Raw genomic sequence first — 25309 nt, 5'->3', positions numbered from 1 at the left:
AGCCCTCTGAAATTCAAAATACCTGCTATAAAATTAAAAACGTAATCTTTGACTTTTAGATGGGAATTTCTACTCTTCAGTTTCATTCTGTCAGGTGCATTTTTGCTAACTGCTTGATTCACGCTGAATGGACAGTCCTGTCTTATTGTTGGTATGGCAACAGCGATAGAGATCACTGCTGCTTTCTGTAGAAAGTGGCTGCAAGTTGCTATGACGAGATCTTGTGCAGGTCTAGAGTCTGATTGGATGTGAGGTTCTCATTGTTTCAACAACCAGCTTGGAGTGGCAGTGTCAGAGGTGTTCATTATCTAGGAAGATTTTCATAGGCAATGAGTTTTGCTGAGGTAGCTTTCTCTTCTGGGTTTAGAATATATGTGCATAATTAACTTCTTTGAATCCTAAATAGTTGAGGAGATTTTAGTATCTACGAAACCATTTTTACTAGCTTTTTAATGTGGCCTTAGATGATGAAAGTGATCTGGATTCAATCTTAGAAAAAAGGCAAACGGTGAGCTGTGAGGAAGAGCTGAAGGAGTATTTGGAGAACACCCTTTCTTCTTGAGATCAAATTAGAACAAGGTATGAATTTTGTTTTGTAAACTTAAAAGGTAGAGCATCTTTGAACATTGGTTATACTACTTAGGCCTTGTTTTAATGCTGTTGTGTGAAGGTATGGAAAAAGAGTGCTTTTCACTTCATGTAAGAATATAGAATAATGTCCCTACTGAACAAGGTTAAGGCAAATAATGCCCACGGTTTAGGAATGGGACAAAGGAAGACTGCTATCATTCAAAAACCATAGCACATCAGTATTACTGTGCATACCATCACATCCATGCCTTATTCAGAAGGTAAAAGTAGTAGTGCAGATTCTTGGATCACCGGAATCAGAAGTTGGTCTGCACCATCATCTCTTCACTCACAGATTTGATCTCATTCAAAGTTCTAGGAACTCAGACATTTAAGACAGCCAAGCACTGGCAACTTTAAAAACCATCTAAAAATGGGTACAATACCGCTCTCCTTCCTGAAGATCTTAGCAGCAGCTCTGAAGCCATAGAGGAAGCAGCACTGTTCACACACCCAGGAGGTCTTTCCTACCTGCTCGATCAGAGGCACATTAGAAGAGCAGCATGGACCTGAGGGGCAGATGCACATACCTTCACACACCTCGCAGTGGGACTGTGGTTAGAGCTGGAGGTTTGATACTCTTCCTAATAATTTGAGCCGTTAAAACAAAGCCGGAGGTAACAGACCAAGTGAAAATAGAATGCCAGGTTGCGGAAAGAGAATGTTACCTATCTGAACTCGTACAAAAATTCCCCATCGTTCTCTTTGTTTAGGAGACCAAGCCAATGTCCGTGTAAATGAAAACAAGTGTGAATATTGATTTTTCTTGAATCAAGACTCAGCTTTATGTCCAAGTCAAAGGCAAATAAACCAGAAAGGCTCCGCTGAGCACAGTGCAGAACTAACATGGAAGACAGTAATTTGACCTCTTATGTAAGCAGTGTTGGAATGGTTCCCCATCCAAAAGGAAGGATGTCAAATGCTTCTTTGGAAATATTTTAACTTCTGTGCGTTTCTTTCTTTGTAATGAACTAATCTCTAACAAGCCAGGACGTGATTGTGTTCAGTAGAAACAGATCAATGGCAACATTTAGCCTAAAGGTTTTATGAGATTGATCAGGAAGTTCGATTTAGATTTTGACGCGGCCCGCCTTCTCCACCCAACTCGCCCAGCTAGCTCCTGAAGGCGAGACCAGCGCCGAGAGTGGCCCACTTCCAGGATTCAGGGGGACCCGGAATGTGGGAAGGGCTCTGAACTCTAACAGCCGTACACGCGTCCGGGGAGAAGCAAAGGATCGAGACAGAGTCCTTCTGAGGTTCTGGGGAAGCAGGATTTATTGAGGGAGGGAGGACAACCAGGATCGGGGGGAAGGGAACCACAGAAGGCAGGGAACACAGCTGTGCAGCAACTTAAATAGGGGCCCTCCCCCAAGGGAGGGTACAATACAGCAACCAATTGCTACAGTCTGGGGGTGTAACATAAGGCGGGGCTGATTATACATACAACGAATAGGGGGAAACATAGGCGGGGAAATACATGTAACATCAAATCATATGCTAAGAAGGGGATGACTGATACAGAAGATACTAGAAGGATAGGAGGGGCTAGGAGGGATTGACAATCTCCGGGGCAGGGACTAGAGTGAGGGACAGGGAAGGTACTGGAAGGTGGGTTGGGACTTGGGTTGATTGATCAAGGGAAGGCGGGAATTAGGGCAACTGAATTATAACGGGGGGGGGGGGTACAAACAATGGAACAAACCATCTAATAACAATAAAATAACACAATACAGCAAGATTTAAAGACACTGTAGTCATATTTAATTTTATTTCTCTCCGTACTTGAGTCTCTTAAACAGGGACCTTCAATTGGACAGGAACAGGACACTGAAGCAAATTGTAATGGATGGCGTAATGGCTTACCCGGAATCATTTTGTGAGGATTGATTTCTTCTAGGTATCCATCAGCCAGCATTTTAGTGTGAAGGAAATCTTCAAACAGGTAAAAAAAAAAATTCCCGTTGGTTTCAAACCTGACTGCTATATTAATTTTTCACTTTTGAGAAAATTTTCATGACCTTTAAAATTCAAACTATATCAAGTATCGTTTCATCCATTGAAGAAAGTCTTTTGATAGAGATAGGAGAGGGAAACCAAAATATTTCTCAGAGCCACACTTTGAGCTCTGTCCTTGTTACAAATGGCACTTGAGCAAATTCATTTGCCTTTGGAACAGAAAACGACAAGGTAACAGGCTTATCATTACGGATTTGAGTGTTCCAGGTTCTTTAGATAGTAAGTGATCTATTCAAGATGATCTCTTCCTGAAATAGATCCATTTTGAGAAGGGATATGGATTTCTTAGAAGAAGGCAAATCCCTATGTTAAAGCGGTGTGGTGGGTGTTTTTTGTTGTTGTTTTGCTTTTAGAACTTGCAAGGCACAATCGACTTCATAGTTGGAGATGCAGATAAGACCACGACATTCCAAACAGGTGTTTCTTTTTGGTTGTTTTTCAATCTGTCTATCTTTGGATTGTAACCAGTAGAACTGTGCTTGAACTGGAAAGAAGTAGCGGAGGTTTCAGAAGTGGAGCATGCGGTGGAACAGTAAGCTGAGAGCATTGTGCAAGGAGAGGAAAGAGGGGAAAATGGGAAGAGTTTCCTGAGTCGGAAGGGACCCCTAGGGAAGTCCAACTCCTGGCCCTGCACAGACACTCCAACAGTCCCACCCTCTGCATCCCTGAGAGCATTGGCCAAACGCTTCTGGATCTCTGGCAGCCTTGGGGCTGTGCCCATTGCCTGGAGAACCTATTCAGTGCCCGACCAGCCTCTGAGGAAAAAAACCTTTCCCTGATAGCCAGCCTAATCGTCCCCTGACACAGCTCCTGGCATTCCCTTGGCTCCTGTCCCTGGTCGCAGAGAGCAGAGAGCAAAGCTGTCCCTGTGCTGCCCTTGGGAGGAGCTGAGAGGTCCCAAGTGAGGTGTGAGCTCAGTGTCCTCTCTGCAGCTGAACCAAATGCCCTGAGCCACTCTTTGTATGGCTTTCCCTCCAGCCTCTTCGCTATCCCTGTGTCCCTCCTTTGGACATTTCTCCAATAGCCTGAGGTCTTTCTGACGCTGTGGCATCCAAAATTGCCCTCAGGGCTTGAAGAGAGCGCAGTCCCAGCCCAGAGCAGAGCGGGACAATCACCTCTCTCGAGCGAGCGGTGCCAGAAGATAGGGACAGTTGTCAAAAAATCAGCTGGAGAAAGAAATCTAACAGAGAAACAGGTGGTCTTAGCACAGGAAATGGAAGAAGCAGAGGAAGAAGAAGATGAGGAAAGGATTCCTTGTAAAAGTGAAGAAAATGAGCATGCAGAACAGGGACTAAGCATTATGCAGGTAAGTGAGCAAGAGAATAAGTTTGAGAGTGAAGGCAGTTTTGTCCAAAAGAAGGAGGAATAGGAAGTCTTTTTGCTGAGAATGAATAGAATGTTTTTTTCCGTTTAGTTTGTATATGAAGCGCACAGGGCTCTAGATCCTTTTGTGGGAAAATGGAGTGTGTAAAGTTGCCAATCATTTTGGAGCGAATTTGGAGGTTTTTGGGGTCCCAGGTGAATTTGGGTTGAATTCTGGGGATTTGGGGGTTCCCAGGTGAATTGGGGGGGGCTAGGGGGGTGGGATTTAGGGAGATTGAGGTGAGTTTTGAGGGGTCCCAGGTTGATTTTGGGGGAGAATTTGTGGAATTTTGGGGGATCCCGGGTAGCAAGGTTTGGGGTGAATTTGTGGAATGTGGGGAGTCCCAGTTGAATTTTAGGGGGAATTTGTGGAATTCTAGGGATCTCAGGGGAATTTTGGGGTGAATTTGGTGAATTTTAGGGTATACGTGTGAATTTTAGGGTTCTCAGGTGAGTTTTGGGGATGCCAAGCGGATTTTGGGGTGAATTCTGTCGATTTTGGGGTATCCAGGTGAGCATTTGGGAGTGGTGGGAGAATTTTGGGATGAATTTGGGGGGATGCAGGTGGATTTTCCGGGGGAATTTTGGTGATTTTTGGGAGTCCCAGCTGGGAGTTGGAGTGAATTTGGTGGATTTGGGGGTATCTGGGTGGGTTTTGAGGGGGATTGGAGACATTTTGGGGTGAATTTGGGAGGTGTTGTGGGGACTGGGTCTTGGGGGTGATTTGAGGGATTTTGGGGGTTGCAGGTGGGATTTTGGGGTGAAGCCCTGGAATTTGCGGGTCCTCTGTGAATTTTGGTGGTCCCAGGTGAATTTTGGGCTGAATTCTGGGGATTTTGGGAGTTGCCAGGTGAGTGCTGGGCATCCCAGGGGGGACTTCGGGGTGAATTTTGGGGATTTTGGGTTTCCCAGGTGAATTTCTGAGGTGAAAAGGTTCAAAAAGGTTTTTTTTGAAAACAAGTTAAAGCCAGAAGGTTATTGAAAATTAATAGATGTGATGCAAGTAGGTAATATGCAGACGATACACAGCGAGACAAATCACGGGAAAAATACAGTGGTAACACATGAGTGTGTGAGGATGGGATCAGTATAGCTAAGGCTCAGTTGAAGCTGAATTTGGAAAAGCATGCCAAAACTAAGAATAATAAAGGCACCTACGGGTATTTCAGTGGGAAAAGGAAGATGAAAAGAAACCTATCACACCTCCCCTATTCCCCCCCCACCCCCATAAGCCAGACAGGACTAGTGACAACAGACAAGGAGAAGGCTGAGGTACTCAACAAGTGTTGGTCTCAATTTTTACTGCCAGTCACTATTTCCACATCTCTCAGGTTATTGGACTGGTGGACTTGATTCTAACCCATAGTAGCAGGTCAGCTTTCAGACCACTTGAGGAACCTGAGCATGCAAGACCATGGGACCCACCCAGAGGCATGTCAGGGCCCTGAGAGAACTGGCAGCTGTAGTTGCTAAGGTGCTTCCTCCATCATATTTGAGAAATCAAGGCAACCAGCTGAAGTCTCCAGACACTGTGTTGTATTGACTCCATTCCTCTTGGTCTTTTTTGTAAATCTTAGAGCTCTGAGTCAATTTCTGCAGAGGATTCCCAATGCAGTTTCAAAAATGGAATCTTTGTTACTGGTCCTCATGTTGATCTTGGATATTTCCATTTTCTGCACTCCTTTATTTTCGAAACATTTGTAATGACTGAAAAGAAAGCTGAGACGAGGCATTATGCTCTTTCCAGTGATAGAAATGGACCAGTATTCTTTTCAGACAAATATATTTTTGCTGTGTCTAAGCACATGTGCATACCTGTGTTTGATTTATGTGTCCAGGTTTTGGCAATGGGGCAGCCACGGGGCCGTCCTGTGACAATGGCCCAGGTGCTGCCCCGTCCCGCTTTCTTCCAACTGGCTCCACTTCAGGATGTCCTCCCTGCTGAGAGAAGAGGCTGGGACAGCACTACTTTAGAAATGTGACTTTCTGGGGTTTTTTTGTTTTGTTTTGTTATTTTTAAAGTTACTAAAAACCTTCACCCTGATTTTTTGTGTTGGGTTTGGGGTTTTTTTTCAGTTTTGGGTGGGTTTTTTTGGGGGCTTTTTTGGGGGCTTTTTTGGGGGCTTCTTTTGTCTCTTTGGGGATTATTGGTCGGGGGTTTTGTGTGTTTGTTTGGTCTGCTTTTTTTGTGTGTTTGATTGGTTTTTTAATACGGTTTTGTAGAGTTTTTTAAGCAAATTGATTGGAAAACTGAATAGTCCTCCACTATAGTCTCCTGGATTCACCTGAGACTCTTCCTAGGCATCTCCCTGATCCTTTTTGCAATGAGTCTCACATCATTCTCCTGAAGAAACTGTCTGCTTATGGTTTGCATGGGTGGGCTGTTTGCTGGGTGACAAACTGGGTGATGGCCAGGCCCACAGAGTGGTGGGAAATAGAGTTCATCCAGCTGGTCCCCAAGGCTCAGTCTTGGGCCCAGTCCTGTTTAATATCTTGCTCAGTGATCTGGACAAGGGGATAGAGTACATGCCCAGGAAGTTCACAGATGATGCAAAGCTGGCTGGTAGTGTTTTTTTCTTCTGGAGGACAGCAGGCTCTGCTTCTTCTTCCTCCTGTTCTGAGGTCGCTGCTCCCTCTTCATCCCTCATTAAGTGTGCTGATTTTGTCACTTGGATGAGAAAACAAACAATTTTAGCAACAATACTAGTGGCAGGGTACAAGAAAGGAAGAGTTCACATGAATCCCCCCCCAACAACAGACAATACCTGATGGCTCCTCTGCCCAGCTTACTGACTACACCGGAACCCATTGTCCCCCAAAGATACTCCCTTCTCCCTGCCCCCAGCCATGATGTGAGATGGAATAGAATAACTAAGATTAAGATTCTCCCTATGGAACTCCATCATACTTCGATTCTGGGAAAAAAAATTCTTGAAGTTCTATCAATTCAGATCATTTGAATTTGAATTTGCATACTAAAAAGTCTAGCCAAAAACTGATGACAATATTAAGAGCCCATTCTAAAATGTCCGAGATGATAGACACTTCTTTCAAGAGAATGTGATACCTCACGTGACTTCTCCAGAATTTAAATGAACAGCGGGAGTAGTCTACAAGATTCTTGCTGCCATCTGGATTTCCTGGTATTTGGCTGGTCTATGTAAGCCAACCAGCTACTCAGCAGAGGGGGTCTGCCTCTCTCCTGCTTTTGGAACACTGGGGCTCAGTGCTTTCCTTCCAATGGAAAAGAACCCTCCTTATTCTCAAGGTGTCCGTGGCCCAAATCGAGACCCAGCCTCCAAAATACTGGAGATCCAAGAACTTCTCTGTGACAAAAGCTGCCAGGACAAACACATCTGGCTGGCAGGGCCTCCCAGGAGCCCCCTGTCTACTGTTCTGCCTTTCAAACACTCGGGCTCTGTGCTTTCCTTCCTATGGAAAAAAGTCTCTCTTCTCAATGCAGAAATGGCCAAGATTAGGATTCTAGCTCTGAAATTGCCTATATCCAAGGGTTGCTTTCAGACAAAAGCTACCAGACGAGAGAGGTCTGCCTGGCCTTGGCTTCTGAGAGACACCTTTCATCTGCCCCTGTAACGACACTCTTCCATGCTTTCCTTCCTATGGAAAACAACCGTCCTTCTCGTCTAGATGTCCATGTCTGGAATTGCTATTCTGCCTCTAAAATGACATCTATCCGAGGATTACTCCCAGAGAAAATTTGCCAGCAATGTCTAATCTGACTGTGGTTGGCGTCTGGTGACTGCCCCTCATCTGCCCCTGCAACACTGGGGCTCGGTTGTTTCCTTCCTATGGAGACCATTGTGACACTGTGGGGACTCTGTGGCCCCAAGGACATCACTGTGGCCCTGCTGGGCTGCATGGTCCCAAGGGCCCAGTGTGAAGCAGCAGGGCTTTGTGGAACCAAGAGGCCACTGTTGCATTCCAGGGCCTCGTTCAGCCCAAGGGCCCTTGTGATCCTGCAGGGCACCGTGGACCCATGGAGACCATTGTAGCATTGCAAGGCCCCATGGAATCATGGAAACCATTGTGACATTGTGGGGCTCCTGAGAACCAAAGGGCCAGTGTGACCCTGCAGGGCCTCATGGAAGCAAGGGGCCATTGTGACCCTGCAGAAGCAAAGAGAACATTGTGACACCGTGGGGCCCCATGGAACCAAGGGGACATGGAACAGATCTGGCTGACTTGGCCTCCTGGGGGCCACCTGGCAAGGCTAGCTGATCCTGGAATGTTGAGGACTGCCTCTCATCAGCTCCTGGAGCACTGAGGCTCTGTGCTTTCCTTCCTATGGAAAAGTACCAGCCCCTTTTGCACGTTCCCACGGCTGAAACTCATATTCCCCCTGAAAAAGCACTACATACAAGGCTTGCTCCCAGCCAAAATCTGCTAGGAGTAACAGCTCTGGGTGGCCACCGTTTCCTGAGGGCTGCCTCTCATGTACCACTCTAAGGGTCATTGTGAAGTTTCTCTCATTTTTGCCTCATGACCCTCTCAAGAAGACCTCAAGGACCCCCGCCCAGGTTGACTCTGGACAATGGTTTTCTGGCCTGCTTGAGGTGGGTGCTTGCCAAGGGACTCTTTGCAGGTGTGCTGTGATCACTGGACTCTGCTGTCATGGTACCAGCTGAAGCCTGCATGTACTGCACGACCGCACCTGTCTCTTGGAGCACCACACAATGCTCCAGAAATCTCCCCGCCTCTTGGCCACAAGCCACTCGCTTTGGAAAAGGACTATAAAAGAGCGATCCTCTGGAGAAGACCCTGAGTACTCCCCACGGATGGCCACCCTTCCATTGGCTGGCCCACCATGACGTTGGCCTCGTCTGTTGGTAGCTACTTCCCCCTTCCCCTCCTTTTCTCTCTCTATACTCTGTTTCTTATATCTCTCCCCTCTATTGCAACTGAATTGTTTGGCATTCAATAAAAATGCATTGCTGTTGTTGAATAAACTGATTTGTCCCCCGCTATTTGCCTGTTTGCACCTCTGAGATTGAACAATCCCTGGCCTGTGTTGGCAGATGGTGACATGCCCCCCCCCATCCCCCATCCCCCTGCTTCTCCCAGTTGATTGCTGATCGTGGTGTGACATGGAATGGAACATCCCTTGGGCCAGTCCAGCCCAGCTGTCCCATCCCTGTTCCCTCAGGAACACTTGCCCACCCCAAGTCCATGGGTTGGAGGGGCTTGCAGACACGCCTCGTGGGGGGAGCATTGTGACAAGGACAGGAGAACAGAACAACATTTACACTTACCAAGGGCAGAGAACAGAAGAGCACAGCCTTGGAGAAACGCACAAAGGATGTAGCCGAGGCAAACGGAGCGTGCACAAAACGCAAGGAGAATGTCAGCTCAGCTCTGCAAGGCTGACAAAAGCAGAAGTTATACACAACAATAATATTGCCCTTCCTCAAAAGTGGGGATCAAAGAGCAGTCACCTAAAAAGGACAGTGCATGTTGAAGACACACTTTGGTTCTTTGGAAACCATAGAAGGACTTGTGAGAAGGGATGCAATTATGGCAAATAAATTCCAGGTGGGGTTAACTAATGAATACATCATCAGTGTGAGTGATAAAAGCTCCGATTGCCTGGTGGCCAGTGCACTCGAGTAGATGAAGGATTGCCCAAGTGACCACCATGGTGTAATAAAGAATACCTGCTCTCAGATCCTCAAAACTGTGTTCAAAAGTTGCTATCCAGCAGATTTCAGTATCAGTGGTGTCCCTGACTCCATTATGCCCCTTGCACACTTTCACGAGGGCCCCTTGGTTCCACGAAGCCCTGCTGGATAACAGTGGACCCTTGGTTCCATTTGGGTCTGTACTGTCAAAATGGCCTCCTTGGTTCTGCACTGCCACAATGCTCTCCTTGGTGCCACGAGGCCTTGGTGTGTCACAACAGCCTCTCGGTTCCATGAACTGCCATAGTGTCAGCACGGTCTCTTGGATCTGCAGTATCACGATGGACAATTGGTTACAAGCAGCCCCGCCGTGTCACAACGACTATTTGCTTCAGGAGGCCCCCACAGTGTCACCATGGCCCCTTGGTTCCCCGAGGCCTCGCTGTAGAACAATGGCCTCTCAGTTCCAGGAGGTTTTGTACTGTCAACAGTGCTCTCCTTGGTTCTACAGTGGCTGCTTGCTTCCATAAGCTTCCTCAGTGTCACAGTGGTCTCCTTGGTTCCATGAGGCTCTGCAATGTCCCAATAGCCCATGGTTTCCATGAGCTTCTGTCCCATCAACCATGTCCTTTGCTCCAGTGAGGCCCCGCAATGGCACACCGGACCCTTGGCTCCATGAGGTTCCATAGTGTAACATGGGTGCCTTGATTCCAAGAGGTTCTGCTGGGTCACACTGGACCCTTGGTTCCGTGAGGTTCCGTGGTATCGCCATGGTTTCCCTGGATCCGCAGTAGCACTATGGACCATAGGTTTCATGCAGCTTTGCTGTGCTACAGTGGCTCCTTGGTTCCATCAAGTGCCACTGTGTAACAAGGGAATCTTGGTCCCATGAGGTTCTGGACTGTCACAATGGTGTCCCTGGTTCTGGACTCTAACAACGGACCCTTGGTTCCACGAGGTTCCATTACGTCACAATGCTCTCCTTGGTTCCACAAGGCCTTGCTTTGTCACAATGGACCCTTGGTTCCATGAGCTTCCGTAGTGTAACCATGGTCTCCTGGGATCTGCATTGTCACAATGGACAATTGGTTGCATGGGAGCCTGCTGTGTCACAAGAGAGCCTTAGCTCCATGAGGTTCTGGACTGTCACAGTGGTCTCCCTGCTTCAACGAGGCCCTGGAGTGTCACAAGGGCTGCTTGGTTCTGTGAGCTTCCACAACGTCCCAATGGTCTCCTTGTTTCTGCAGTGTCATAGTGGACTCTTGGTTCCATGAGGTTCCTAAATGTCACAGGTCTCCTTGGTTCCATGTGGCCCTGCTGTGTCACCACAGCCCCTTGGTTCCAGGAGTTTCTGGGCTGTCAGCAGTGGTTCCTTTTCTTCCAATCAGACACCGCTGTGTCGCACTGCACCCTGGCTTCCATGAAGTTCTTCAGTGTCACAGTGGCCCCTTGGATCCATGCAGTCCCATAGTGTCACCATGGTCTCCTTGGACCTGCATTGTCATCAGGGACCATTGGTTCCATGTGGCCCGGCTGTGTCACAGTGATGTGGATTCCGTAATTGCCTTCAGCGTCACAATGGAGCCTTGTTTCTGTGAGGCTCTGAACTGTCACAATTGTCTCCTTGGTTCCATCAGCCCCCGCTGTGTCACAAGGGTCCCCTTGGTTCCATGAGCACACCAAAGCTTTGCATAAACATTGAGCAGCACCTGCTTAACACACCTGGGAACATCTGTCTGCATTCAAAAGACAGGTCACAGCTGAGAAAGGCACCAGCAGCTTCCATCTGCAACAGAGATGCAGGGAAAGGACAAGGACAGAGAATTCAGCTGCAAGACTCCGAGAATTCTGCATCCAGACATCATTTCTGGTCCCACTGTCCCTAGTAGAAAGGTGTCATCATTCCAGGCAGCCTGTACTCAGCATGTGCTTCTACAGTGGGGATTTGTCGTTTAGGAAACCTGCTCAGGCTTTTCCCTTCTTTCCTCACAAACAGGAATACTTGTCCTGGGCCTGGATGCAGGCAGAGCCCTGAAGAGAGCACGTGGGACATGGTGCAGTGGGCAGGGACAGCCAGCTGCAGAGTTCAGGGGGAAGGGCTTCTGGTGCAGGGCCAGGCATGTCAGTCCCAGCTGGGCCATGTCAGACATGGTGAGGCTGGGCTTGGGGAGCAGCTTGTCCAAACAGGGTCAGCCTGCAAGGGGCTCATTCTTCTGTGGGCCCACACCTCCTAAGGAGACATTCAGCATCAAGATCACCTGGGGCATGCCTAAGTTGCTTCTTCTTGGAACTGAAAAAGAAATTTACTCCCTTTTATAAAACTGAAAATCATGAGCTGTACCTTGAAATCTTCCTCCTTAAGAGAACTCCAAAGTGACTCCAAGCAGCTGCACAAGGCCTGGAGACTGGAAGACATTGGAAAGAAGACAAAGAGCTCCTGAGGGTTTTCTGTATTTTAATGATCCCCAACGGTGGATTTGGGGCTGAGTCCAGGAGCCCCAGGCACTGAGAGAAGGTTGAAGAAGCTGCTCAAGGAGTCAGAAGCAAAACTCCAAGTCCCTTGGAGCATCACTGGCCCCACTGAGGGCAGGGACTGCCAAAGGCTCCCCAGGGAGTGGTGAGAGCAGATCCTTGAGGCCAGGATTGCAGGAGCCTGAGGCTGTGAGCAGGGAACTGCAATGCTGAGCAAGGCCTGGGCTGGTTGGAGGAAGCAGAAAGGCCAAGGCCTGAGCCCAGGCCTGGGCCAGCAGGGCCTGTCCCTCACAGGTGGCTCGGGGCTGTTCCTGGAGCACTGGGATGGGAGAGGCAGCAAGGACAAATGTCATCAAGCTGTGTGACACTCCAGATGCTCATGGAACCAAGGGCCAGTGTGACACAGCAGGGCCTCATGGAAACAAGAGGCCGTGCTGAGCCTGCGCGCCTGTAACACCCCAGAACACTGAAATGCTGAGGGTGAGCAAAGGTTCCTTTACTCGAGTTTGGTGCAGAGTAGAAACCCCAGCCAGATATTCTCAAGAGGTCAAAACGACACAAAAGCATACTGGAAAAATACAGAAAACCGAGCTCCTTTGGCAAATGATTTCATACAACATCCAATTCAACGTGCAACACTTAGCGTAGCAGGAACATGCCTTCAGACACTGCCCATCCTCTTTTTTTTCTTTCCAGTATTTGTCCGTTTTGCCTGCTCCCTCCATCCAGCCTTCACACCCTCCCCATCCCCTTTTTTCTCTTCCAGATCATCTCCTTGCTTCACCTTCCATCAATAAACAGTTTGGCTTCTTCACTTTGCCTGCATCGCTGTGGAGCTCAAGTGGTGCAAATCCAGAGCCCTGGGACACGCAGGCCCCTCCTGCTGTTCTCTTCCGTGCCGTGCTTTCTGCAGACACTCACAGGAACGAGGACAGGTCACGCTGGAAACGTCTCTGTGCTGAAGGTCCAGTTCCACAACACTGTGGAGTTAAAGGTCTTGCTCAGCACCCTGAAGCCCTGGGTTTTAGAAAAGCCAACCTGAGTATGCTCTGAACGCAGCTGGGAGGGATTCCATGGCAAGCATGCACAGAGAGGAAAGGAGCTTGGAATGCTGGAAGGTTTCAAGAATAGCTTCCTGAAACCACAGCAATGCTTCATCACTGCACAGGGTCAGAAAGAGGGCAGAACCAGAGACCATCAGGGCTTAACAGGGAGCTTTGGGTGTGCCAAAGAACACATGAAGCATCAGCACAGTGCCCGAGACTCGGACACATGACCCTGCCAGTGTCCAGAGCACTGTCAGGCAGTGCCGGGATCCTGGGTGTGGTTCTGGTCCCCACAAGTGAGGAATCGCAGCCCCTGCCTCCAACCCAGTCAGAAAGACAAGCGAGACCAGAGGGAGGGCACCCTTCCATTCTCCCTTGGGAACGGCTGCAAAACAGCCCCTGTTTCTTCTCTGGGGAAGCACCAGAGCAGGCAGGTGTGAGAACAAGGCGGCTGGCTGGGAGCTACCTATGGCCTCTGATACCCAGTTCCTCAGGGCTTCCCACTGCTCCCAGCCTCTCAGGTGCCTCTTCTGCCCTTGTAGCCTCCTAGCACAACTCAAACATCCCCCTCGTGCCTTCCCAATGCCCTGTCCCATCGGGGCCTCCATAGCCACTCATCCCTTCATGGCCGCCCAGTGCCTGTCCCCCCAGGGTCTCCCCTAGCCCGACCAACCTGCCCGGCAGCAGCACTGCAGCCTCACTGCAGCTCCAGAGGAGCCCAATCATGAGACACCACAGGAGCTCTCAGCAATCCAGCCAGCAACACCTGGGCAGGAGGACACTGATGGTGGTTCCCAGCTGGAACAGGGGTCGTGGCCATCTCCACGCATCGGTCTCGCAGGAATTCCCGCAGCTCTAGCCCCTGCCCACCCGCTCTGTCACCAGCAGAAAGGCGTCAGCAGAACCACCAAAGGCCAAGGGGCATCTGGCCATTTTCCCTACAACATTACATGCCTGGGCAGCTTGCTGAGCACAAGCACCCTTCTCCCCCTCTTCCCCAGTGCCCTGCAGACCCTTGGCAGCAAAAGAAAGCTCCTGGGAATCTGTCTATTCTAACACATCCTATATTTCTATCCTAAAACTAAAGAAAAAGAAGAAATGAACAGTCTTGGAGAAAAAGCAAATCCAACTGGCTCGGGTGGCCACCGAACACAGAGCCTCCCAGATCAGCTCAATGCAGATCTCCAGCAGGACAGATGGCCGAGGCCTGACAGACGAGGCCGTGAATTCCATGCCCGGCGGAGCTGATCTCGCAGCCTCTGGAACACGGAGATGCGAGGCCGCTCCACTGCCCGGAGCATGCACCAGGTTTGAATTGCCAGGCTTCCGATGGCAAGGCTGGTGTTATCTGCCATCTCTTCAACGGCTGGAAGAGAGAAGAACAGGGCCACAGTGAGAGCCTGGACCTGTGGGGACACAACGAGAATCCCATGCCAGGGACATCCCAGCCTGCTCCAGCCATGGCCAGCAGGGAGCAGGGACCACTGGGATCAGCCCAAAGCTGCTGGCCACGAATCCCCCACGTGCCCCTGAAATGTCTGTGTGCTCTGCCCACGCCGTGTGGACCACCGTCCGCACAGGGAAGAGCCCTCCGCCGCCGGGACAGGGATTGCAGCTCCTCCTGCCAGCCCCCGCTGCCAGCCCGCTGTCCTCGCTCACCTTCATTGAGCACCTGGAGCTCTTCCTTCTTCCCCCTCATGAGTGCCCCGGCGAGCGCTGGGAAGACAGAGCGTGTCATGGCTCTGCCCAGCGGCACAGCTGCCTGCCAGCTGCCAGCCCTGTGGCCACACGCCCTCCTGGCCCGGCAGGGCTCAGCCCGGGCCCTTGCCGCATACTGACGCCCAAGGGCACGGCTGTGACAGGGCGGCAGCAGCCCCGAGGGCAGCCGGGGCTCCACTGCGCCGGGCCCGGATGCCGCGGCCTGGGCAGCAGGCGGGGCTGGGGCCAAGCTGCGGCGGGGAGGGGCGGGGAGGGAGCCGGGGCTCACCCATGAACCTGATGGCCGCCTCTCGCAGGGGCTCCTGTGGGCTCCGCAGGTACGGCAGGGCCTGCCGCAGGTGCTCGGCCGCTCGGCTCCTGTCCTCTGCCAGCTAGAGACAGCGGCGGGAGGGAAGGGTCGGGCCGGGCCGGGCTGTGTCCCTTTGCCAGGCCCCGGCCTCCGCTGCCCGCACAGCCCTGAGGCGCGGCCAGCAGCCGCTGGTGCCGGGCTCGGCAGGGGGCAGAGGGCCGGGTGCTGCCCGGGGAGCCGCGGTGCTGCCCCGCCCCGCTGGGCCGGGGCTCCGTCGGCACCCGGCTCGGGCCCACAGGAGCCTGGAGAAGAGCCCGTGCGGCCCCCGCGTGCAGCACTGGGCAGGGTCACAGCTGCCAAGCGCACTCAGTGAGCACCGCGCTCAGGGGGCTTCTCCAGGCTGAGCCTGGCACTTCCAGGCCCTCCTTACCAGGCACTCGGCGAACTGCAACAGCTGCTCCTGCTTCAGCAGCATCTCGAGATTCCTCCTCTTCAGGAACTTGGCTGCGCAGAGCAGGGTTTCCCGAGAGGCCTGGAGAGCAGCAGAGATGTGTAGATGGCACCGCAGCTCAGGGCACAGGAGCCACATCCCTGTGCCAAGGCCTGCAGGAGGCTGCAGCCCGGGAGGTGCCAGGGCAGGAGAGGCAGCCCAGCCCCTCCCAGGGGGACACCAGCAGCCCACGAGTCCTCACCTCTGCCACATGTGGATTCTTATCATGGCAGTGGAAGAAGAGAGGGAGCAGGCTCTGCTGCACATGTGTCTTCAGGGCCTTTTTTTCTTTCTTGAGTAGAAGAGTCAGCAGTGTTTGAAAGATTAATATGGACACCTGCTGCACCTGGCTATTCTCCTGTATGAAAGGAAGGAAAAAAGACTTCAGCATCGTGTGCTCAGGGCTCATCTGGACGCTGGCCTGCAAATCCACAGGGCACCGCCAAGTGTCCGAGTCACACCCAGTGGCTGTGGCTGGGGGCACAGAACCTTACATGGTCAAAGAGTGGCAGGAGCACCTCAGTCAGCTGCATGGCAATATGGCTGGGTATCAGCATGGTGTTTTCCAAGACTATAAAGCTGAGTGCCATGACTGTCATCCTAACTATCTCGCCGTTTGTGTCCCGCAGCAGCTCCAGAAGACTTTCAGTCAGGCTGCACATTTTTTTGGCCTGTGCGGAACAAAAGTCTGGGAAACACCACCCTGCTGCCTCAGGCCGCAGAGGCCAAAGGCCTGTCCTGAAGCACAGGGGCAGCTGAACAGGGAGGCAGGAGAGCTGGGAGCAGCTGCCTCAGCACCCGAAGCCCAAGGGGCTGCTTTTCCCAGCACAGCTTCAGCAACTGCCCCGTTCTCACCATGGAGGGATCGTCAATGAGCTGCAGAAGGGCCCTGAGCGCCAGGCATCGCCTCTCCCTGCACTTGCTCCTCAGGTGCCGTGACAAGATTTGTAGGACACATTTCCCGCTTTGTTCACTCAGGTCCTGGTATTTCAGGATCTGAAAGGCACAGGGCAGTGGCAGGGGACCCGGCCAGCAGGAGCCCAGAACTGCACAGTGCTGGGCCCAGACAGCAGCACGGGGCTTGGGCAGCTGTGGCGATGAGAGGACAAAGAACTGGGAGGGAGCTCAGCGAGGCAGCGCTGGCCATCAGGCTCACCTCCACAAGGAATGCCAGGGCAGGCAGATCCCAGGATGCCTTTTGTGTGCTGAGAAGGCGGAGCAAGTAGTGAAAGATCTGGGAACACAAGGGTCGGGAGACACGGGACATCTCCCTGGCAGGAGTAAAGGACTGTGAGCCAGGGGGACAAACCTCTCCCAGGATTGACTCCCGGAGTCTTGGTTTTTGCCCACCATCCTGTAAGGGGGCCTGGGCCATTTGAGAGGCAGTTCCTTTTGGGCACCCTCCTCTCCCAGCCTTTTCTGTCTGCTTGGCCATCCCTCGGTAACAAGGCCCTCTGACCCAAGACCACGGGATTGTGTGGGGTACCCTGGGTACAGAGCACATATGCCGTGGGCAGAGGGGAGAGGGGGATCTCACCTGGCCAGCAGACCCATGCCACAGTAGTGGAGGTCAGCACACAGCAGCATGTTCCAGCCATTGTTGTGCTCCATTGCTGTCGCCACATCCTTATACTGCGTTTGGCAGAGCAGGAACTTCAGTGTCCGCACTGCAAACCTGTGTGCAGAGCAAAGCTGAGGCCATGCTGGGAGCACTGGCTCCTTCCCTGGGGACATGGCAGGGACAGAAGGACTGGCCTGGTGAACCTTTTGGGGTTGCTGGCAAGGCCGTGTTCTTCCTGGCATCCCTTCCAGAAGCTATTGACCTCCTCTGGTGTATCCAGAGTGCTGAAGAACACTTGGAAGAGCAGGTGGACAAATAGGCGGGGAAAATACATCGGCACTGTATGTGGGACACAGGGTAGATGGAGGATCTCCCACATCACCAGAGTTGCCTGCAAAGGACAAAGCACCCCGAGACAGCGCTCAGTGCCGAGGTGTCGGTGCGGCAGGGCCCGAGCATGGCAAGGAGAGACCAGGGGAGACGCAGGGGGAGCACCGGGCCTGGTGGCCCTGAAGCTGCCCCTAGGCCAGGATTCAGCCCAGCACCTGAGACAGGGAGATGCAGAGGGGAAAGGACCCGGGTGGAGAGCTGCTGGAGAGGCGGCCTTGGGGTGAGCAAAGGCCACTTCCAGAAAACTCACAGCCAGGGCAAAGACACCCGTTCTGTCCCCATCAGATGTGCATGTGCTGTGCTCTGGCCAGCTCCGCATCACGTCCAGGAGTCTCAGCTGTGCCAGCTTCGCAATCCTGCTCGAGCACAAGATTGTCTTCCACATGGTCATGGCAGCTCTGTGGGGCCAGAGCTCTGTCTCAGGGCAGTCTCAGACACAGAACTGTTGCCTGGGCAGCAGCGGGGAGCTGAGCTGGCTGCCAGCTCTGCCTCTGCCCACTGCCCCTCGCTGGCAACACCCAGGCAGCCCAGCCCTGTGGGGACAGGCCCCTGAGGGCCAGGGAGGGAGCATGACAGCAGGCTCAGGGGCTGACATGCCAGGGCTGGGAAAGGGAGCAGCCAGAGAGCCTGGAACTCTCTGTTGTTCAGACACCTGGAACGGTCTGTACAGGGTCTGGGCTGGTGAACCCTGAGCCCTCTGGGCAGGTGGGCCCCATACCTGTCACACGATGGGGCCACACGCAGGAGAGTCATCACCACATCATTGGGCTGTGCCTCGGTGAGATCCATCAGGGTTCTGTCCAGCCTGTGCTCAGCAAACTGATTTGCCATGAGCCACTGGTGGATGTACCTAACCATGGCAGGCACCTGAAGGAGGCACGAGGAGACTTGGAAAGCTGCCAGAGGGAGTAATGTCCCCAGCTTTCCCAGAAAAGCGCTTCCCTTCCCACCACACTGGAATGGCCTCAAAGGCTTACAGGGACCAGGAGGCCCTAGTGGCTTGAGAGGCCAAGGAATTCCTGGGAGGATCAAACCCTGGTCACAGGCTGCTTACTTGCTTTGGACTTGGCAAACCCTCTTCTACAAGCATATCCAGCAGGGCAGCACTGGCCTTGGATTTGAAGATGTGTGGGTATGCTCTGACCCCAGTGCCCACGGTCTCCTCCTCCCGAATTCTCTTGAGGAATTCGCAAACCAGCTATAGGAGAAGGGCAGGAAGACAGGGATGTTCCATGGAGTTAGGCTGAGCAGTGACAGCAGGCCCAGCCCAGTTGGGGATGGCTGCAGGTACCTGCGCTGTTCTGCGGAAGCGGCCACCAGTGGGTTCCTGCTCTTGTGTCGGGTCCATGGCTGTCCCTGGCAAAGAGTGAGCGCAGCCAGAGCTGAGGGGCTGCGGGAGAGGCCGGAGAACACAGCCCAGCCCTGCGCTGCCCAGGCAGGGACAGCCCTGGGATGCCCCAGCGGATGGAGCAGCACGGCCGCTGCGGGGTGTCTGCTCAGCCCCTCTTCCGTCCTGTCCCTGGCTATGTCCACAGTGGGTGGGGTGGAATGGGGCCAAGGTGGCAGCAGCCATCAGCCCTGTGGCCCAGCTCTGCCACTCACCCTCCTGTGCTGGCTGGAACGGCACCACCTCTTCAGTGTCCTTTGCTGAGGCAGCTCCAGGGCTTTCTTCCTCCTCCTCCTTCTTCACCCTGGACAGCTTGGGCACTCTTGGGGGTCTCTGCTCCATGTCAGAGACTGGATTGATGGCTACTGACAGGAGAGATGCCTCAGCAAAGCTCCGAGTCAGCAAGTCCTGCAGTCATGCCTGGAAGGCACCTGCAAGACTGATCTCCTGGGACGAGTACAGGACAGCAGGTCCTGCACTCTGGTCTAAAACATTCATACCACAATGATGAGAGACTCCTCGTCAGGGATTGTGGTCAGCAAATCCCTCAATCTGGTCTCGAGGGCAGCTGCGGCAGGGATGGCGATGCTTCGAAGAAGCTGTGGGGCACCAAGTCCCACACTCTGCCCTCAAGGGCACCTGCAGAATAGCAGACTCAGGAAGGCCACAGATCACCAGGCCCTGTGGTCTGCCCTCGAGGTGACTGGCAGGAATAAAGCTTTGGAAAAGCTCCGGGTCAGGCACAAACGAGTGCACTGTGCAGGGGCTCCTCACAGCACTGCTCTGGCGCGTCCTGTCCCGTCGCGTGCTCCGAGCAGTCTGGCGTGGCCGTGTCACCGCCAGCTCCTATGTCACCACGTGTTACAAGGGGTCCTTGGATACCCTGTTCCGTTCCGTTCCACGGTAACCATGCTGCACTGTGTCACAACGGTCTGTGAAGGGATGAGGGGCTGTGGAGGCCCTGATGGGACAAGGGGAAGGTACGAGGGGTGCATGTGAGGGAGTGGGTGCCAGGAGGCTACAAGGTGACAGGAGGCACCTGAGGGGCTGTGGTGGGGAGCCCTGAGGAATTGGGTGTCAGAGGCCATAAGCTGCCCCCAGGCAGCCGCCTTGTTCCTGACACCCGGCTGCTCTGGCGCTTCCCCAAAGCCTCTCCCAGCCCTGCAGCTGAAGCCCTCGAGGCCGGGACAGCCCCCCAGTAGGAGGGTGGGGACATCCCCAAGGTGCCCAGGCTGGGCTGGCTGAGGACAAGGAGCACAAGGCTCCTCTGCTGGGGCACATGATGACTTAGTAGGGAGTTAGATGAACTGAGATTTGACCCCCAAAATGTTCCCCATTCCTGCCTCGATGAGCCCAGAACTGCAAATTGGCAATGAGTGAACTTCCTGTGTTTGGAGTTGGCAGGAAATTCCTCAAATGTGGTGGTGGATTTATCTGGAGGAGTTGAATCATGGTAGGAAAAAAGCTGGATTTGGAGCAGATTTATCTGAGGGGGATGAGAAAGCCAGGATGTGCCAGCATCGCAGCACTTGAGGTTCCAAGGAATAAACCATAAAACCCTCTTTTCCAGGAGATACCAACCCTCTTGCATCATTCCTGGGATTTGGATCACCAGAATCACTGGACTGCTGAGGACTGCAACCCTGGCAAATCAACCTGGATTTTAATTAACCCGATTTCCTGATGGAAAATGATCCAGGAATTCAGGTTTTTTGGGGGGTGCCATAGCTGCTCCAGGCCTGAGGAGTTCTGTAATCCATCCATCCTGGATTGAGAAACGGATGTTCCTGGGATGAGCCAGGATTAACAAACCTGTCCCTCAGGTATGTGATCAAGGATTTTCCAAGTTTTTTCCAGCCCAGGTGAGCCATGTGCAGCATTCCAAAGGGACTGGCTAAAACTGGGAAGGATTTTATACACCATGGGAATAAAACCTAACTAAAAAATGCTCCTGGAATGGCAAAATCCCAATTTTAGCAGCTTTCTCCACCTCCACATTGCCGGAATTCATGGATCATCTAGACAGTGAATGCTCATCCCGGATATTAGGCCCATTTGTCTAGGAACACTCCAATGACGGTGCTGATGTACCTTGTGCTGATTCCGTCTTCCGAGGGGTTTTTTTGGGATATTTTGTTGTGATTTCATGGGGCTGGGTATGGGCAAGAGAGGCAGGACACAATGTGGATCCTGAAAAATCCTGGATACCACAGGGAATATGGAGATTGCAGTGGAAACAAGCACAAAGGAACTGAAAAAAATAGAATTTTTAAGAAGAAAAAATAAGGGGAAAATAAAATAAAATTGCAAACAGATCCATTGGAAATTAATAACTTGGAGGTGGAATAGAAGAAATTTCAATACAACTGGGCACCAGGGCTTGGGAGGGCCCACATTTTTGGTTTTATTTGGGAATTTTGGGGGGTTTAAAAAAAATATGTTTGTCTTTTTTTCCCCAAGATAATCCCACTTTTCCTTTCTGATGGGACTGGAATTTGCCTCCTGTTTGTAGAGTGCTGCTTTTGCCCATCCTCCTTCTGGAATATTTTTGGAAACTTCTGTAAAATGGTGAAAATGATGATGGACTGTGGCCTTTTTTCATTCTCATTACTTTTGATGCAATTGCATTGAAAAGAAAAGGAAAAAAGCGGTAAAAAACCTCTCAAAATATTAAAAATCAAAACTTTCCCATGTCTAAGTGCCTGGCTTTTTGTTATAAAGCTGTGTTGGTTTGAAAGTAAAACCAGTGCGAGACTCCAAGTCAGTAATACAATTGTATAGGAGAAAAGAGAAAAAATAAAATACATGCACTAATATAAAAGAAACAACCACCGACACAGTCAGAAATACAACCTGACACCCTGTCAGTCAGGGTGTTGGTAGCAGTCTGTATAAATGGTGGCTGCAGTCCTCCTGGATGACAGATGTGGTTCAGTTGAAGCAGTGCTCCTGTAGAAGGTGCAGTTTTCCTTTGAAGATTCAGCGATGATGTGAAATGGTCCGACTTTCCTCTGGGATCCAGTAGAAAGGTCTGCCCTCGGGTCCCAAACCCCAGTTTTTTATCTAGGTAGGAAAGGCTTGGCTCCTGCCCCTGGCTGGGGCATCTCCCAATGGGATGATGTAATCTTATCAGTCACACAATAGGACTTAATGGCCCATTAATGGAATATATCTTCTGGAGGAAGGATGGGTTGTGGAAAGATAACGATGATCATCCCCCGATCTTATCAGATGGCACATCAGCAGAGGATATCTCCCACAGAGATAAGGATCACCACCCCTCCCACATTTTAACAGATGGTGATAGAATACACATTTTTGCATTGTACCCCAGGACAAAAGCTTTCTTTGTCTAGTGCTCTTTTTGCTCTAAATCAGAATCATAGGACACCATGGGTAGGTAAAAAGAGAAAAAATTGAAATAAAAAAAAATCGACAAGAATCTCAATATTTCTTCTTTGCAGTATTTTTGGGGAGTCAATTTTGGTACATTATTTGTTTTGGTGGGAAGTGGGGAGGAGAGCTGGAGGATTCCAAATTGCCAAAGCTTGGAATGCCGTAATTCCATGGGAATATGGGAGGGGAATTGGAGGAGTCCAAATTCCCAGTGCCCAGAAGGCCATGATTCCATAGGAGTCTCTGAGGGGAACTGGAGAATTCTAAATTCCCAATGCCCGGACTGCTGTAATTCCATAGTCTTGGTGGGAATATGGGAATGGAACTGGAGGGTTCTAAATTCTCACTGCCCATAATGCCGTTATTCCATGGGAATTTGAGGGGGAAATTGGAGGGTTTGAAATTCCCAATACCCTGAATGCTGTAATCCCATGAAAATTTGGGAGAGCATATGGATGATTTGAGATTCCTGATGCCTGGAATGCCAGCATTTCATCGGAAATTGAGAGGGGAGCTGGAGGTTTCTAAATTACTAATACCTGGAATGATGTTATTCCATGGGAATTCGGAAGTAATTTGAAAGGGTGTATGGGGAATTAGAAATTCCTGATACCCGGAGTGTTGTTATTCCTTGGGAATTTAATGGGAATTTAGGACAGCTTATGGGGGATTCCAAATTCCCGACACTCGGAATGCCATTATTCCATGGGATTTTGGGTGGGGAACTGGAGTATTTGAAATTCCCAACACCCAAAATGAGGTTATTTCCATGGGAATTTGGGAGAGGAATTGGAGGATTCTAAATTTCAAGGGCCCAAAATGCTGTAATTTCATGGTTGTGGTGGGAACTTTGAAGGGGAACTGGAGGATATTAAATTCTGAACACCCGAATTGTCATTATTCCATGGCATAATGGCAGTTTGGAGGGAAATTGGGAGTGGAACTGGAGTATTCGAAATCCCCAACACCTGAAATTTGGTTATTCCATGGGAACTTGAAGGGAGAACTGGAGAATTCTAAATTCCCAAAGACTAGAATGCTATCCTTCCAAGGTTTTGGTGGGAATTTGGGAGGGAAGCAGGAGGACTCTAAATTCTCAACACCTGGAATGCCGTTTTTGCATGGGAATTTGTGAGGGGAACTGCAGGGTTCAAAATTCCCCAAACCGGGAATGCTGTAATCACATGGGAATTAGTGTGGGGAATGAGAGTATCCTAAATTCTTGACACCTGGAATGCCATTATTCCTCGGGAAATTGAGAGGGGAAATGGAGGATTCTCAATTCCTGACACCTGGAATTCTGTTATTCCTTAGGGATTTGGGTGCGCAGTTGGAGGATTCCAAATTCCTAATTCCCTGGGAATTTGGGGAGGGAAGTGGCAAATTCTAAATTCCTAATGCCCAGAATGCTGGAATTCCATGGGATTTTGGGAGGGGAACAAGACGATTCCAAATTCCCCATGCCTGGATGGTTGTTATTCCATGGGAATTTGGGAGGGCATAGGGACGATTTGAAATTCCTGTTGTCTGGAATGCCATTATTCCAGTGGAATTTGGGAAGGGAACTGGAGGATTCAAAATTCCCAGCACCCTGAATGCCATTATTCCAAGGGTTTAGTGGGAATTTAACAGGGCATATGGAGGATTGGAAAATCCCGACACCAGGAATGCAGCTATTCTATGGAAATTTGGGAGGAGAGCTGGAAAGTTCGAAACACCCAATGCCTGGAATGCTCTTATTCCATGGTTGTGGTGGGAATTTGGAAGGGGAACTGGAAGATTCTACATTCTCAACACCCAAAATGTCATGATTCCGTGGCAGTGTGGTGGGAATTTGGAAGGGGAACTGGAAGATTCTACATTCTCAACACGCAAAATGTCATGATTCCGTGGCAGTTTGGTGGGAATTTGGAAGGGGAACTGGAATATTCAAAATTCAAAACACCTTAGATGTGATTATTCCATGGGAATTTCAGGGAGGATGTTGAGGGTTGAATTTTTCCCTTTTTTTTTCTGTGGAATTTTCCCCATTGTTATGCTAAGTGTTTCAGGCTACACCCAAGATCAGATAGCTAAGGTGACAGCTCCTCTTGCAGGCGGTGGCGAGAGGGGGAGCATCGGGAAGGAGAGGTAGGGTAGGGGCCTTCCATCTCGGGCTCTGGCTCTCTTGCTGGTCTGGCTCGGAGAAGGACAGTCACTAGAAACTCTGCTCTGCCTTCCAGACGAGGGGGAGCTGCCTTCCTGGCTGTGGGATCCCGCAACCTCCCTGCTCGGATGCTCTCTCTCCCCCCTGAACATCCTTTTGGAGCATTGGGATCCGTGACCAGAGTCTCCCTTCCGCTCTTCCCATGTGGGACGCAGACGCAATTCACCACAGCACCCCTCCAGACACGTGAGATCACCACATCTCCTCCCTGCTCACCAGAGGCTGGCAGGGCAGCACCAGAACTGTAACTGGACCTCAGAGGAAATTGTCCACACCCGAGAGAACTCTTTGCTGGGTTTTCTGCTCTGGTGTAGTGGATCTCACAGTTATTGTTGTTGTGTTTTCTTTCCCTTGTAACATATATATATACATATCAGTAAAGAACTGTTATTCCTAACCCCATATCTCCGCCTGAGAGCCCTTTAATTTCAAAATCATAGTAAAGTGAAGGAGCGAGGCCCTGCAATGCGGTGCTAAGAGCAGCTTCCTCGCGGCGGGGGCGAGCTCCGGCCGCAAGACATTCTCGTCCTGGCAACGGATCTCTGTGAAGGGCGTAGGCGAAAAGCTTTCGTTTTCCATTCGAACTGTGAGAGAGGCAGACTGTTGCACGGAGCTCTGAGAACAAAGGTGCACGCCCTAGGCGGGCTTGGGCTGAAGCAGCGTTCTCGAGCTCTTGGCTGCCGGCACACTGCCTGGATGTGGGGCGCCT

The 25309-nt window shown here is 51.2% G+C and overlaps 1 protein-coding gene and 1 long non-coding RNA gene across 2 annotated transcripts; one reads left to right on the top strand and one right to left on the bottom strand.

Moving 5' to 3' along the window:
* Positions 1-12467: 12467 nt before the first annotated feature.
* On the top strand, positions 12468-24944 carry LOC148219370 (uncharacterized). Its single transcript, XR_015799806.1, has 3 exons — positions 12468-13110; positions 20569-20821; positions 24617-24944. It is a non-coding gene; the product is annotated as an uncharacterized LOC148219370 (long non-coding RNA).
* On the bottom strand, positions 13860-18400 carry LOC148219371 (uncharacterized). Its single transcript, XM_088157681.1, has 12 exons — positions 18280-18400; positions 17425-17560; positions 17198-17335; positions 16817-16931; positions 16516-16656; positions 16155-16331; positions 15863-16018; positions 15601-15702; positions 15150-15252; positions 14822-14878; positions 14375-14528; positions 13860-14037 (listed from the first exon to the last, which is right to left on the bottom strand). The coding sequence occupies exons 1-12, from the start codon at positions 18398-18400 to the stop codon at positions 13860-13862; spliced, it is 1578 nt and encodes a 525-aa protein (XP_088013807.1).
* Positions 24945-25309: the final 365 nt, after the last annotated feature.

This window comes from Sturnus vulgaris, unplaced genomic scaffold (assembly GCF_052056855.1).
Source record: "Sturnus vulgaris isolate bStuVul1 unplaced genomic scaffold, bStuVul1.hap1 Scaffold_141, whole genome shotgun sequence".
In the NCBI taxonomy this organism is placed as follows: domain Eukaryota; kingdom Metazoa; phylum Chordata; class Aves; order Passeriformes; family Sturnidae; genus Sturnus; species Sturnus vulgaris.
The sequence above is the reverse complement of the archived record's forward strand: the minus strand, read 5'-3'. Positions and strand labels throughout refer to the sequence as shown.

Coding starts and splice junctions, on each gene's coding strand:
- LOC148219371 (XM_088157681.1), bottom strand. CDS start 18,400: ATGGATCTCACCGAGGCACAGCCCAATGATGTGGTGATGACTCTCCTG. Junction 17,561..18,279: donor GGTTCACCAGCCCAGACCCT/GTACAGACCGTT, acceptor TCCCACATACAG/TGCCGATGTATTTTCCCCGC. Junction 14,879..15,149: donor GGCGGCCATCAGGTTCATGG/GTGAGCCCCGGC, acceptor CTGTCTTCCCAG/CGCTCGCCGGGGCACTCATG.